Below are 14,941 nucleotides of genomic sequence, written 5' to 3'. Positions count from 1 at the left end.
TTGTACCTGCTGCTTGGCCGCGGACTAGATCAATTTGCAAACCCCTTTGTGAAGGCAAATTGTCATTTTGCCACGCCCGAAACCAGTTGCATGTAAGGCGTGGCAAGCGCCCGAGCAAGGACTTTAGTGTTGGTTAATGCATGGCAAATAAAGTGGGGTGTTATGTGTTGGATACTAAAGAAAAAGATATGAGGGTTCCCACTTAGCAAGCTATTTCTAGATTTTAGCGCTGGAACGGCGCCCTATTAATGACTTAAGTGTTGGCTAACGCATGAAAAGTCAGGTGGGGTGTCATGTGTTGGGTAATACAGCTAAAGTTGTGAGGATACCCACTAGGCTGTGCCATTTCGAGGTTCAAGGGCCTAAAAGGCACCCAAGCAGGGATTTAAGTGTTGGTCAACGCATAGAAAAAGTTTAATATTATGTATTGGAGCTTTACCGTAACAGACGACCTTTTCGAGAGTTCGAATATGTAGAGCCCAAAATGCACTTGACGCGGAACATGAGTGTTGGAAAGTACAGAATAATATATAGAGTAGATCATTAGTTGATGAATATCCTCAGTTTTTGAGCTTTGTGAAGCTTAATCTACAAAAACGTCCATTTAGCCGCATTCCTATGCAAAGGGTGCCCTTTACGGGAGAGCAGTGTTGGCAAACGCACAATAACCACACTTGCATTGCCTTTTCACTGACTGTACTACAACAAGATCAATATGCAAGTTGAGTAAAGCCCAATTTTCGTATTGCCAAGCTCAGAATGCTAGTGTAAAGCCTTAAAAGCGTCCGAGCAGTGGCATCAGTGTTGGCAATCGCTAACGAAAAAAAAAAAAACGAGAAAAAAAAGTGGGGCATTATCCGCCGGAGCTGGCAAATATATGTGATAAAAATATGCAAAAAATATGCGCAGAAAAAATTGGCCCAAAATATCAGGCGGAGTCCATTAAAAGGGAATAAGTGCGTGCAAATCCTGGCCGCAGGATATTTTTCTCATATTATCAGCGCATATTACTTCATCGAAAATGAAAAAGCTCGCCCCACACCGCCCACAAGCTGCCAAAGTCAACATGAGTGGAGTGCCAAGGCTCTGAGTAGCTCGTGTGAGTAGTTGAGGAGGATTGAGGATTGCTTTTTACGGCCGCGTCCACGCGCCTTGCCACACACAAACACACACACCCACACCCTCAAACTCACAGAAATATAGAGCGGAAGGCAGGCAACGAGAGGGAGAGGGAGAGAGAGGGAAAGAGAAACTCTATGCTGGACCACATATAAGTTGATCCCTTGTAAATCTCTAAATTGTTTTATGAGCATATTGGAAAAGTAGGTGTAAACCTAATTTTCCTTTATAGCATGTTGCCGTGCGGTCGACCTGCGCCCGGCGAAGCAAAGCTCATCCAGAACGACGGTCGCAGGAGCAAAAAAAAAAGGACATTTGTTGTTCCGGCCGGCCGAGTGCACACAGCAGGATGCACTCAATCGGCCGCTTCCGCCTTTTGTTGGAACGCTTGTGCTGAGCCTCATTTAAATCATACCGCTGGCCAATTTGCATTCGCACCACAAGCAAATTGATCCGCCCTAATCCCAGGCCAAAACTACGAACGCAGTCGCAACTCCTTCGAGCCCAGCGCAGGCCAGTCACAGAGCACGGCCGAGGGCTGAGGATTTGAATTTAAAAGAACAGCACAACAATCTTTGCCTTTCCGCGCAGGCCTTCGGCTTCAAAATTGAAGTCAGTCGGCCGAGCAAGCTGCTCAGCTGGCAAAGGGGTTCGTCAAAATGGTCAACCTGCCCATATAACCTGTACAATAGTATTGCAAAAGGTTCCAAAGGGGCTCCATTCGTTGATTTCGATTGTTCATAGTTGATAACATTTTAACATTTGAAAAATAGTGTTGCAAAACTTTTTATAGTGACTCCGATCCTTGGTTTCGATTATTAATAGTAGAAAAGATTTATACCATCGACAGGTATTTATTAAAATTCCCATAATGGGGCATACAATTGATTAGGTGACCTCAGGTTTTAGATGAATTTCCTACGCATCCTATTTTTCTGAAAATTTCTAAAAAAAGTATTGCCCAGAAATCAGAGCAACTCTTAAAAGTGTTTAAGGATAAAGAAGAAACCGATTTTAAATATAAGGGAAAAAGTTCTTAAATTCACAATATAGATAATACTTAATATGACTACCGAAAAATATAGAAACTTCGGGGAGTATTAGTCACAACAGGCAAAGCAAAAGTTATTGTTCGCGAGTGAACACTGTACACAGAAAATTATTTGAAAAATTCAACGGTCGTTTGATGTAAAAAAGGCATGGCTAGCGCCATCTGTGTGTCACTTCTCGTTAAGTTTAACCTGCGCTGCCCAGCTGGCAACGCTGTCACGCACAGCTGTTGTCTGTCAGACATCTGGCAACATGGTGACGATAAGCACTAAATTTCGATAGACAACAAATGCAGCGCAAAACGACAAAATAATAAACAAAATAATGCGAAGCACATAATAAATAACATATCCAAGTAAAAAGGAGAGGAAAAGCTATGGAAATGGGCAGGCAGAAGAAGCGACGTAAGCAGCGCAAACGCAAACATCAGCGACACAAACAAGGGGCGGCCGCAGCCGCAGCTGCTGTGGGCGCGCCTAGGCTGCCCGCCGAGATCTGGAGGAGCACGTACAAGACGCTGCTGCAGTGGCATCAGGCGCAGGTGCACAGCGTCTGTCGTGGACAAATGGAGCCGGCGCAAGACGAGAGCTTCAGCGAGGGAGAGGAGGAGGAGGACGAGGCATACGAAGAGCAGGAGCTGCAGCCGAACGAGCACTTGGAATGGGATGCGTTCAATGAGGATGTGGATCAAGTGGATGTTGAGTATTTGAAATTTCTGGAGATAACGCTGCAGCATCAGCAGGAGCTGAAACGTCTGCGCGCCGCAGCTGCAGCCGCAGCCGCACAGCCGAGCAGCGCAGAGGCATGACTGCAAGAAACCCGCCGTAAAACTTGGTTTAAGTTTAGGTCTAAGATGCTATATATACACACAGTGAAAGCTCGCCAGGGCGGACAACCACTAAGAATGACAGTACAGTGAAAACTCTTAACAATTAATTTACACGTGAAGTCCAAATTTAATGCTTGTATTCATAATTTGACACATTTTAATGCCTTTTTAATGTCATCACAAAATGTACGTCTGACATCTTTTCTATTTTGGTTACAATTTTGCAAATTGTCAACTGTTTCTAACAATCTAGCTGCCATGAAAATTTCAAGTACAATTTTTGATAAAAGTTTTCGACAATTTTGTGCGTGTTCTAGGATAAGTTAAATTTTGAATTACATAAATTAATTATGTTAAATATATTTTGCACACTTTCTGACGCGATTATATGTTCCAAATTTCAAGTCACAAAGGCAATATGCTCTTTTGGATTTATTTGGAATTTATCAGCATGGAAAGCGGTTCATTTATGAAAACAGTTCGATAATAGAGACACACTGTGTATAGTAGTCTAACATCTAGCTAAATTTGTAGCACAGAAGGCGCCTTTAGCAGTCGGGGCGTGGGCGTTGCGTGTCCAACTGTAAATCTGGCCAGAGGAGCTGCTTTGCCGCATTCCCAGAACTTTTTTTGGCCAGGCTAATGAAGTTGGGAAGACGCACATTAAACTGACCAAGACAAATGGTGGGCAATTTGTAAACAACACAAAGAAAGCCTCTAATTAAGGCTACAAAGCCAGAGAAAGAGATCGCGAGAGTGAGAGGAAGAGAGCTGCAGCTGAGCTGGGATTTCATCAGGGCAACCCAAAAAATATATATAACAGTGTAAATTTATGCGGGACGCCCATTAATATAGAAGCTGATCCCTCACTCTCTCTCTCGCCGTCTTCCTCTATCTCGCCCTCTCCCTCTCTTACCTTCTCTCTTTCTCTCGCTGACTGGGTCATCAGGAGAGGGGCGTGGCAACGCATTAGCTGCCTTTCGCGCCGCTTTTCGACAGAAAAACCTAATTAAGTTATCCGTGAGGTGTCTGGTAACAAGAGCTCCAAAAGCGACCTGTTTGTGGAGCCTGGCCTGGCCTGGCCTGGCCTGGCCTGGGCCGCAGGTGTCGCATACTAGAAACAAGAAGCGACCTTTCTATAACTGCCTGCTGCATAAATCATACAGTGGGAGCAGCTAACAGTGGTCAACAGCTGAAAAACTGCTGCTAATGCGATGAAAGCTCAGGGTAGAGGCAGAGTTAGATAGGAACTTAGACGGGAAACTTGAAAGGAAAAAGCAATACTGCACTCCAATTTTTCTCTATACTATAAAATAAAACTTAAGCCGAAAACTTTTCTATAAAAAGTTAAATCTAAACGTGAACCAAATCAACTTTTGAGAAAACAATTGGTTCTTTTGAATCTCTTTGCAAAATGAACTTGAATCAAACTAAATTTATAAAAAGTAATTGTGGGTGTACTTAATGGTTTCTTTATCAGAATTCCAATGTTCTTCTTGCTATGAACCGCTCCTTGAACCATTTTCACCAAATCTGAACCGAAGCATTAAAATATTTGACGAATCATTGAAGCATTAAAATATCTAACGAATAGAAATATTTAAACTAAATATAAATTATTCAATAAGAACTTGATTAAGAACACGACGCGAATGCAAAGAGCAGGCATTGGCTCGAACCAGGGCTGCAAATGAACAAAAAATATGGTCAGTGATTCGGTTCAAATGAACTCCATGCCTTTAATTTCAGTTCGTGAGTCGAGCTTTTCACATCTGTGAATCCAGGTTTTGGCTTAAGCTGAGTCGCCTTTAAAAGCTTTTGTTTTAAACAATTTTGTATGTGGTTCGCTTTTCTTGCTCCACAAATCGGTTCGGTTCTTCGCTCGAACCATTAACCATAAACCAGTTTTAGATTTTGGTTTTTGGCTCTGACAGCCATCGTAGACTTTGCTTAAGCCCAAGGTAAGCTGCTGCCCAACGGGGAAGCTTGCAGACACTCGTTTGCGCCAGGATGATGCAAACATTATTGAAAATGGCCGCCGGTTCCGGCTGCTAAGTGACGCAGCAGTTGCCAATGTTGTTGTTGTTGTTGTTGCGGTTGCTGGGCGACAGCTGTGTGAAGCAGCAGCAGCAGCAGAGGCCTCTAATTAAATGGGTGTAGCTGCTGAATGCTGCTAATAACCAACAGGGCAACAGCAGCAACAACAGCAACAGCAGCAACAACAGCAACAGCAGCAACAACAGCAACAGCAGCAACAACAGCAACAGCGAGCAGCCAACGATGTGGAAAACAAACAAGCCAAACCCAAAGGGCTGCTCTTGTTCTTGCCACCTGTTGCCATCTCTTTCGGTATGCGGACTCTTCTCTTTCTTGTTATGCCTCAACAATGGGGTATTTCGATTTTGTCTCTTAAAGTATGGCATAAACTTGTCAGAAAATAATATGCATATAAAATGTGTAAATATAAATAATATCTGTGTCGTCTGTCTCCCTGAACTTAGCTGTCGATTGGGCTAACTTAATATATATATATATTTAAATAATTAAATTTGTGATAGTCTGTGTGTCTATAGATAAAAATATATTTTTTTAAAGCTCAAACATAAATTCTCTCTCTCTCTCTCTCTCTCTCTCTCTCTCTCTCTTTCTCTTTCTCTCTATGGCACTCACACATGTATCTCTGTTAGGGTATTTCCCATTCGACTATCGTTTAGCTCCTTTCTTCATTTTGCTCTTCTGTTGTTTTTGTGTGCTGTGCTACGTGTTGGGCCGCCATGTTGCCAAGTTTGTGTCGCAAGTCTTTTGATTTAGCATGCGATATGAAACACCCCCGACTCTGAGATCTGGGCGATCTTGATGTGTTCTATGTTATGCATTTATAAATTTTATGACACACAAACTGAAAACCTGCTGCCAGGCGAATGGAGGCCAACGAGCCAGATTGCTGGCTGCTGAGATACGAAGGCTTGTGGTGCCAGACAAATTGTTGCCTACAAATCAATTAAATTGCTAATGCAGCGCGACAACAAACAAAACGGCAGCAGTAGCAGCAAGAGCAGTAGCTACAACAACAACAATAACAAATGCAGCCAGCAAATCGTGTATTAGGCTCACAATTTAATGGAGCCACATTCCAGTGGCCGGGCAAAAGCGCCATTGTCGTAGCCAAAGTCAGCCAATGCCGCCAAAGCGACCGCAAGAAATGCATAAACATATTGCAGATTGTTTTTTTGGCCACAGTCAGCAGCAGCAGCAACTGCGGCAGCAGCAGCAACAACAATAATAATGAGCAGCTCCCCTCCCACTCAAGTGCAACATGCTGCATGCACCTTGAAATGGACACTGCGCTGGGAATACGAGGCTCAACAGAGCTGCACGCCGAAATCAAAACACAAACTGAAAACAGAAGCAACATCGGACGAATAGGAAAGAAGAAAAAACAAATTAAGGAGAGAGAGAGAGAGAGGGATTAAGAAAGAGCGAGACTCATAATTTTCACTAAGATCATAAAAGGTTTACGTTTAATACAAACATTTTAATTAAGTTTAGATTATATTCATATTTCTCAAATTTACATACATTTTTTTTTATTTGCAACGTTTCTATTTCTGTGTCAGTTTGAATCTCTATAAAGTAAAGTCTTTCTATAGAAATTATAGTCTTATCTAAATCAAGAATTCTGCATATAAGAAAAGATTATTTTCTTTGCCGACTCCGCTTTCAAGGCTTACAATTTTTAAATCTCTCTTTTGCTATCCCTCACCCTCGATTTGTTTATCGTCATCTTGAGAAAAATAAGGTGCATTTATCTTACCTAAACTTAATTTCACCTCTTATGATCACATTATTCCAATATTATCTGTATTAAGGCTTATAATTCTTAGCTATATCTCTTTAAACTCTCTCTCCTCCTTAATTTTCTTTTATTTCTCGAGTGAAGTTATGCAAAGTTCGGCTATTCTAAATTAAATTTCGCCGCTTCTATTCCTCCCCTTCCGATTCGGCACTTAACTCTTAATAATTTTTGAAAAAACTACATATTAGGTAGCTTTACCTTTCGCTTACGAGCTTCAAGAGAAGTAGGCGTACGTTTAAACTATTTGGGAATTATAATTATAATACGATATCTATTATAATGCGGTTGCCTACAACAAGGAGACCTAGCGAACTCGTGAACTTTGGTTCTTAAACTGTGGGAGAATAGAATTGTCAAGTCTGTCTCTACAAGATTTGGTAGCGTTAGGCAGATAAGTTCTCTTACTTCGCTGAACAATGAGCAACAGGATTCGTAACCCCCGACTCCTTTACGGATAAAGTACTATCTTAATAGCCAGCGCTGTTTAAATGTTATGAGAATCATAATATTAAAGTTAATTTCAGTACAACAAAACAGCAGGACAAAAATCTGTATGTATAAAGTTATTGTTATATGAAATAGATAGATTATATCATACGATATCTTATTATGATGATTGTCGATGGCTGTCGCGCATTTAGTTCTATAGCTATTTATGGCTAGTGCTGGCTCGAACGCTCTAATTCACACATAGCCTCCCACTGTTTGGGCTGTTGTCGTTGTCACCAGCAGCAGCAACAGCAACAACAGCAATTGTAAACTGGTTGTTGGTCAGGTTGTGTTGCTGGCAATTCTGGAGTTGGCCGCTGAGTCGCTGTCGAAATTCATTGAATTCAAAACCAATTTCAAGTCCAGTTTCAAGTCGCATTTGTTTTTTCTATGTGTCTTTTTCCCATTTGTCGGAGCGGGGGAAGCGTGAGACAGACGCACACAGAGAGAGAAGGAGAGAGAAATCTCAGGTACAAACTGTGGCAGTGCACGCGTTCAATTAGCTGCAAATTGCAAATCGTGCGGCGCATGCGCAACGTCCGCTGTCCAGTGGCAACAACATGTTGCTGCTGCTGTTGCCAGCAACAGTTGCTAATGTGTTGTCAACAGAACTCGCGTTGACAGCAGCATCGAAAATATTTCATTTCAAATTTGCGCTGCGTGTGAGAAAGTGTGCGAGAGAGAGAGAGAGAGAAAGAGCACAACTTGCGGCAAGAGTGAGCAACAGTTGTTGCTGTTGCGTTGCAGTTGCAACAGTTGCTGCTGTTGCTGTTGTAGTTGTTTTTAATTGTGCGCGCTGAGTTATGTTATAGACCCAGAGCTCACATCCTGTGTGCCTGGTCTCAAATGTCGCTTTGTTGTCTGTCGCTCATTCTAAGCGCAAGCGCTGCTCGTAACTCAGCAGCAACATTTGCATCTGCAGCAGCAACAGACAGCAGCAACAGCAACGAATCGCATTCCTTTTGCAGTTCAGTTTCAGCGCGCATTCGCCTGGCAATTTTTGTCATTTGAGTGAATGATAACTGACAGTTAAACAGGCGCCCCGCCAGCCCGGCAGCAACTGTTGGTGCTGCTGCTGTGGCCCTGGCTTGTCGTTTGCTGTCGCTGCCGCATCCTGAGGGCATTTTTTTTGTCGTTGCTCTCGTTGCTCCGGCCAAAGGTAAATGTCAATAAATATTGGCAATGCTGCCTGCAGATGCTGTCATTGTCATGGCTGCTGCTGTTGCTGTTGCTGTTCGGCTTGTTATCCAATCCGCGCTCAGGCATAAATTCTATCAACCAAGCAAATGGAAATATTAAGTAAATTTAGATGTTCACTAAGCCAGGGGAGTGGCAAGGCGGCCGTTGCTGTTGCTGTTGCTTTTGTTTACGCGCTCAAAGCGACCGCCGCCAATATTGCTGGCTCTAGCAGCAGCAGGCTCTGGTTCAGGCTCAGGTTCAGGCTCAGGTTCGAGCTGCAATGCGAAACCAACCGCAGTGTAACATACATCATTTTCACACCGAAACGCAATTGATGATGAGACCACGACGACGACGACGATGATGAAAGGAAACCTGTGGCAAACCTCAAGGCGAGAATTATGAGCGACAACAACAGCAGCAACATCAGCAGCAGCAGCAACAACAACGCCAGCGCAGCAAATGACTTTGAACTGAGAATTTGCAGCTAATAATTTACACAAAAGCGTTTTAATCATCCTGTGCCGTGGAAGCCTACACGAACAGCCAATAAATTGCCAGCGTGGCAGCAACAGCAACAACAACAGCAGCAACAACAGCTACAGCAGCAACAGCTAAGAAATATTTACAACAAAGCAATCAATCAGCGCATTGCTCAATACGCGCCCATAGTCAATGATACCGCTGCATTTTGTACCACTGTGCCGAGCCTCCTGCCACTGCCTCTGGCCGAGGCATTGTGTCAGTCAAGAGAGAGACAGAGAGACATCGGGACAGACACTGGGAGCAGTGGGAATGCCATTGGCAATGGCAATAGCATTGCCGATGGCCACCAGATCATTGATAATGATCTCGAGCCGCAACTAGAGTGCAAGCTGCAAGCTGCTAGCTCCTCCTCCTCCCCCGCCATGCCCTCAAATGTTGGAGAGCGCCAAAGAGACCAAAATCACAAAAGTATGCGTAATGGCCCCAGGGAGCTGCAAGGCCTGCGGTTGTTCGCCTTTTGTCTAGATTCTCGCCAGCGATGAGAAAACGCGTCATAAATGCGTAAAGTTGACGACAGCAGCAGCAGAAGAAGCAAACTTAGCAGCAGCAGCAACTGATGGACAAGCTGTGTGCGCATGTGTGGGTTGGGGTGGGGCACGGGGTCTTGCAGGGGGTCTGGGTAGTGTGCTTGTCTCGGCAGTCTTCATCATATTTAATGGTTGTGTGATAATATGCCACGTTGCTGCTGCTGCTGCTCTGACTGTTGCTGTTTGTACGCCAGCAACATGGCCATAAACAGTCTGTTGCAGTTGCAGTTGCACAAAATGCAACGCAAAACTCAATTAAAGAACGCATTGCAGTCACATTGCAGCCATGATACTTTTAGCTACACGCGGCAGCAACAGTTGCTCATCATCATGTTGCTGCCGCTGCTGTTGCTGCTGTTGCTGCTGCTGATGATGATAAACAACTGACATTTTGAAGTGCCAGTTCGACAGCGTTGTTGCTGCTGCTGCGGCTGTTGCTCATAAATGTGGCAATTGCTGAGTCGTCCTCATCATCATCATCATCTTCAGCTGCAGCTCCATCGTTGTGGTCATCTACAACTTGGTTATTAGTCGCCCGGAATGTTGGCGATGCGCGTTAATTAACTCATCAATTTTTTTCTCTCTCTTTTTTTTATTTCGCCAGCAACATTCACGTATTGCTGCTGCTGCTGCTGCTGCTGTTGCCCAAAAGGATTTTGGGGCCTTAGCTAACAAATCAACAGAGCCGGACAGCCTTTGCCCACCCTTCAAGTCACACCAGCAATTGTTGCTGTTGCTGTTGTTGTGCGTGTGGTGTGGCATTCCTCTTGCACCCTCTTGGCTCCTGTTGTTGTCGTTGTTTTTTTTTCCTCTGCTTGTAGCGAAATTAAGTACCTACTAGAATGTAGTTGAAAATGTCTTTAATAATGACAGCAACTATGTGTGGAACTTGAAAAGCGCGTAAGCATCATCAGCTTCAGAACACGTTCATGTGTCGTCGCTCATGTCCATGACTGTGCCCCGCCACGCCCCCAACAGCCCGAGCCGTTGCCACAACTCGCGCCTTGTCCTTTAGCTGGCTGCATGCTAGTTGCTGCTGTTGCTGTTCCTGCTGTTGTTGCTGTTGCTGTTGTTGCTGCTGCTGTCTGTGCGCAATAATCTGGAACGTCATTTTTATTGCTGCCACTCGCTGGGGCATTCCTCGTGGCTCGATTCGTGTGTCCATTCCTTGATGCCATTCACATTCGTGTGCGCACAGCTCACTGGGCCACAGTTCAGAGCCACTGACTCAGCCCAGCTCCAGGTTTTGACTGCCTCTCAGCCTGCTCGTTGTCATCTTAAGCAATCATCTCATAATCGGCAGTGGCAGCGACTCAGACTCAGACTCAGACTCTGGCTCAGACTGAGACTCCTGCATTTAAGCGGCGTCTTCGCTGTCAGCAAATCCCAAACAGCAACCCGCGGCAGCCAAATCGGTGCAACAGCAACAGCAGCAGCATCAGCGGCGGTGGCAACAACAGTCGCTGACACATCGTCAAGGCGCTGATATAAATCTACGCATCAGCTCCGGATCTGGAGCGCATTTTGATTGATTGCTCTGCGCGGCCTGGACACAACAACAGCAACAACAGCAGAAATAGCAGCAATAGCAACAGCAGCGGTGGCGACTTTTTGCCGCTTTTGGTGTTAATAATAATTATTTGAAGCGTATTGCCAGAAAAAGACAAAGAGAAATAGAGAGGACGAGTAAGACACACAGGCATAATAGAAATATACATATAACTGATAGATATATTACCCAAAGAATCAGATCGACTATGGATCAAGAATATAGAAAGAGAGAGAGACAGGGTAAGATATGAAGGGAAATAGGGAAAAAAAGAACATGGAAGAGGGGCAGAATGAAGAGGAAAGGAACTCAGATAAAGAAATAAAGAGAGAAAGAGAACGAAAGAAAGGTAGAGGGATATAGAGAAAGACTGAGAGCGACAGAAAGAGAAAAAGAAAGACAGAAATCGAGAAGGGGATGCAAAAAGATAGAAAGAGAGAGTGAGATAGAGAAAGAGAGTACGAGAGAAACAGTAAGAGTGAGAGAGCTACAGGTAGAAAGAGGGAATGAGAAGGATATAAAAGAACTAAGGCAACTGACTCAAAGAGAGATACAAAAAGTGAGAGAGAAGAATCGGAAATGAGAGAGACAACATGATCAAAGTCGCATAGAGAAAAACTTCGAAAATAAACAGGAGAAAGAAAGGAAAACAGAAAGAGGCAATGATGGAGACAACAGGAGACAGATAGAAATAGGAAGCAGGAGAGAGAGACAATTTGAGAGATATTTAGACAACAGATAGAGGGAAAATTACAGAAATACCCATATGAATCGAGGGAAGACATAAAAATAAGTAGTCCGATTGAAAAAGAAGAGATGAGAATGTGGACACAAATGTAGAGAGAAATATTGAAGTACAGATACAACATTAGTTCAACTAGACAACGACTAAGCCTTTATATAATTTGTAGAGCTCATTTAGTTAGGTCTAATATAAAATGCTGGACATGTTGCTGATGGGCTGCGGCGGCAACAATAGCAACATAGCATTTGGCATTGGCCGCGACGCTGACGTGTGTGGCATGCAACCAAAATTTGTTGGCTGATGTTGTTGCTGTTGTCATTGCTGAGGGAGCAGCAGCAGCAACGGCAGCAACAATGTTACATTGCTGCAATTTAAATAAGTGCCCAGCAGCAACAGCGCCAACAACAACAACAGCAGCAACAGCAACAGCAGCAGCAGGCAGAGATAATTGTCGCTCGTTTTGTTTGTTTCGTTTCTAGCGCTCGTCTTTAATTTTATTTTATTTTTTTTGTTGCTTTCCTTTTGGCGACGCCGGCAACACGAAGGTCAGCGGCAGCAGCAATTGTTGCCGCTGTGGCCGCTGTTGCCCGAAGCCTTTGGCCAGCCGCTTACAAGCGTTGCAAATTCCGCGCGTCTGTCGCCATAATTGTTGCATTGCCCCACTGTCCCTCAACACTTTGAGAGATCAGCAATTGCTGCGGCTGTTTAATGAGTGCAACAGCAACAACAGCAGCAGCAACAGGCTCTGGCATGCGAGGTGTCTAAATTAGCTGGGAACGCGTTTTTCGGGTGGAGAGCGCGGCCATCAAAAGCGGCATATCATCGCCGTTGCCGTCGCTTGTAATTAGGAACAGAGCAGAATGCCAAAAAAGTAGCAGCAGCAACTGTAACAGCAACGGCACCAGCAGCTGGTGGGGTGTAGGGCGGAAGCTGCACACAAGATTTGTCAGTCACAGCGGCAAATAATAAAAATCGGTAGCAATTGCAATTGTTGTCGAATGTTCTGTTCTGCTGCCGCAACTGTTGCTGCTGCTGATGCTGTTGCTGGTGCAGCTGCACAAAGGGTTGCGGCTGTACTGTGGTCTTCCAGTGCTCCTGGTGGTGGCCATGGCAACATGTTGATCACTGATATCGTCTGCACGATTTGCCAAGGCACAGGCACAACAGGTAGACCGCAGCGCCAGGAGAAGCTGCTGCCTGTTGCCAGTTGCTGCTGTTGCTGCTGTTGCTGCTGCTGCCTGCTGTTTTGTGTGGACAGCTTTTTGTGCTGCTGCTGCTGCGGCTGCTGCCCGTTGTTTGTGGGTTTTTGTTGATCTGGCAACTTCATTACTTGACAGCGCACGACTTTGATATAGAAGCCCCAGTTCAACTGCAAAAATGCATTTCAAATGACCAAAAGCAATAACAGCAATATATATATATATATATATGCATTTTTTGTGCATATGGCTGTAATCAATTTTACAAGTTTTTATTGATGGCAACATTGTCTCCGCATGTGGCAAGCTGTTTGGGCCTGCTGCACGCTGGTGTCCTTGAGCCACAGGCAAACAAACAAACAAACGACGACCCACTTAGACAGGCGGGCGAGGCGAGGCGAGCTACACACTCTTGTGTGGCATTGTGGCAAACGCGGCTGCAACGTGCCTCAACTGACACCTAGACACATTTTTGCTGTGGCACAAATCAAAAGGCAAACATTTTCACTTTCAATTACAGCAATTAAAGCGAGCAATGATAATAACTTATTTAAGACGCGCTCGGCCACAGGCCAAAACTGGCCGCAACGAGGATGTTGCTGCTGTTGCTGCTGCTGCTGTTGTTGTTGTTGATGTTGCTGTTGTTGCTGGCATTCGCAAAACTAGTTCAGCTGGCTTGCTCGCAAATTGAATTTTCGAAAACTATGCAACACTCATACGCCCCGTGGGTCCTTGAACCCCGTCGCGTCCTACCGCTGCCTGCAGCCGCATCTCAGCAATTGCAGCATAAACGCTTTTTAATTGAATACGAATTCTGTTACGGGTCGCCACAGCCATAGCCAGGCACTCGGGTATAGGGGGAGGGGGGGCAGAAGGTCTGTCCTCGATATGCGATTCGCGATCAATGTTGCTGCTGTTGCTGTCGTTGTTGTCGTCGTCGACGTTGTTGTTGCTGTTGTCGTCGCTCGTTTTTGAAGTCATCGCCCAGTGGCTCACTTACAACTGGCCCCCGGGCATCCTTTTTGGTTAGCTGCTTGTTGATTTTTTGTGTCTATAAAGTTATATATATATAAATATATATATATGTGTGCGATTTATATATATATATATATATATTGTTAATTTATAGAAGTTTTTTGTGGCTGCTGCTGCTGCTGCCGTTGAAATGCCTTGGTCGTTGTCATTAAAACGCGCGATGGGACATCGATTTGTTGTTGTTGTTGTTGCTTCTGCTCTTTTTGTTCTTGTTGTACCTTTCGTTGTTGTTGTAGTTGTTGTGACTGCTGTTGCAGTTTCTCGTTTTGTGTGCTGCGTTTTCTCTTTGCTGCTTGTTGATTTTTGTCGTTTGCCTTTTAAATGAAAATAACGATAAATCAAAGGTCGCTGTCCACAGTGTACCCAAAAATTGCATTGCATTTTGAGTGTTTCATTTGGCTACACTATGCTACACACATTATTCCGATACTTCAGCTAAGCCCTGCTGCAAGCAGCTTGTGATCAAATTATTTATTTAAAAATATTAAGCAATTTGATTTGTGAATCAAACACTTAATAAATTTGGAATGCATGAATATATTGCTTTGTGTATTGTTTAAATTTACACAAAAATAACACAAATGCACTCCATATTTGTGCATATTTACCAAAATCCTTCTTGTATATGTATATAAGAAAGGGTATGAAATATAAATAGAATATAATATATAAATAAAAATATTATCCCTTTGGGAATAACAAATAAATCAACATTTTTGCTGTGCTTGCTTTTTCTTAAATGAGTTTAGGCTGGCCTCAAATGGCCTGTTGTCCAGCCAACAGGTGACCAGGTGACCAGGTGGACTACCTATTAGAGA

The 14,941-nt window shown here is 44.0% G+C and overlaps 1 protein-coding gene across 1 annotated transcript; it reads left to right on the top strand.

Moving 5' to 3' along the window:
- Window positions 1–2,436: 2,436 nt before the first annotated feature.
- LOC115765993 lies at window positions 2,437–3,471 on the top strand. Its single transcript, XM_030709760.1, has one exon. The coding sequence runs from the start codon at window positions 2,546–2,548 to the stop codon at window positions 2,975–2,977; it is 432 nt and encodes a 143-aa protein (XP_030565620.1). The 5' UTR covers window positions 2,437–2,545; the 3' UTR covers window positions 2,978–3,471.
- The last annotated feature ends 11,470 nt before the right edge of the window (window positions 3,472–14,941 follow it).

Source organism: Drosophila novamexicana, unplaced genomic scaffold (genome assembly GCF_003285875.2).
Source record: "Drosophila novamexicana strain 15010-1031.04,08,12 unplaced genomic scaffold, DnovRS2.1 tig00001059-arrow-arrow-pilon, whole genome shotgun sequence".
NCBI classification, from domain to species: domain Eukaryota; kingdom Metazoa; phylum Arthropoda; class Insecta; order Diptera; family Drosophilidae; genus Drosophila; species Drosophila novamexicana.
This window is presented reverse-complemented; position numbering and strand designations above follow the sequence as displayed.

Excerpts from the sequence above, each read along its gene's own strand:
- LOC115765993 (XM_030709760.1), top strand. The coding sequence starts at position 2,546 with ATGGAAATGGGCAGGCAGAAGAAGCGACGTAAGCAGCGCAAACGCAAA.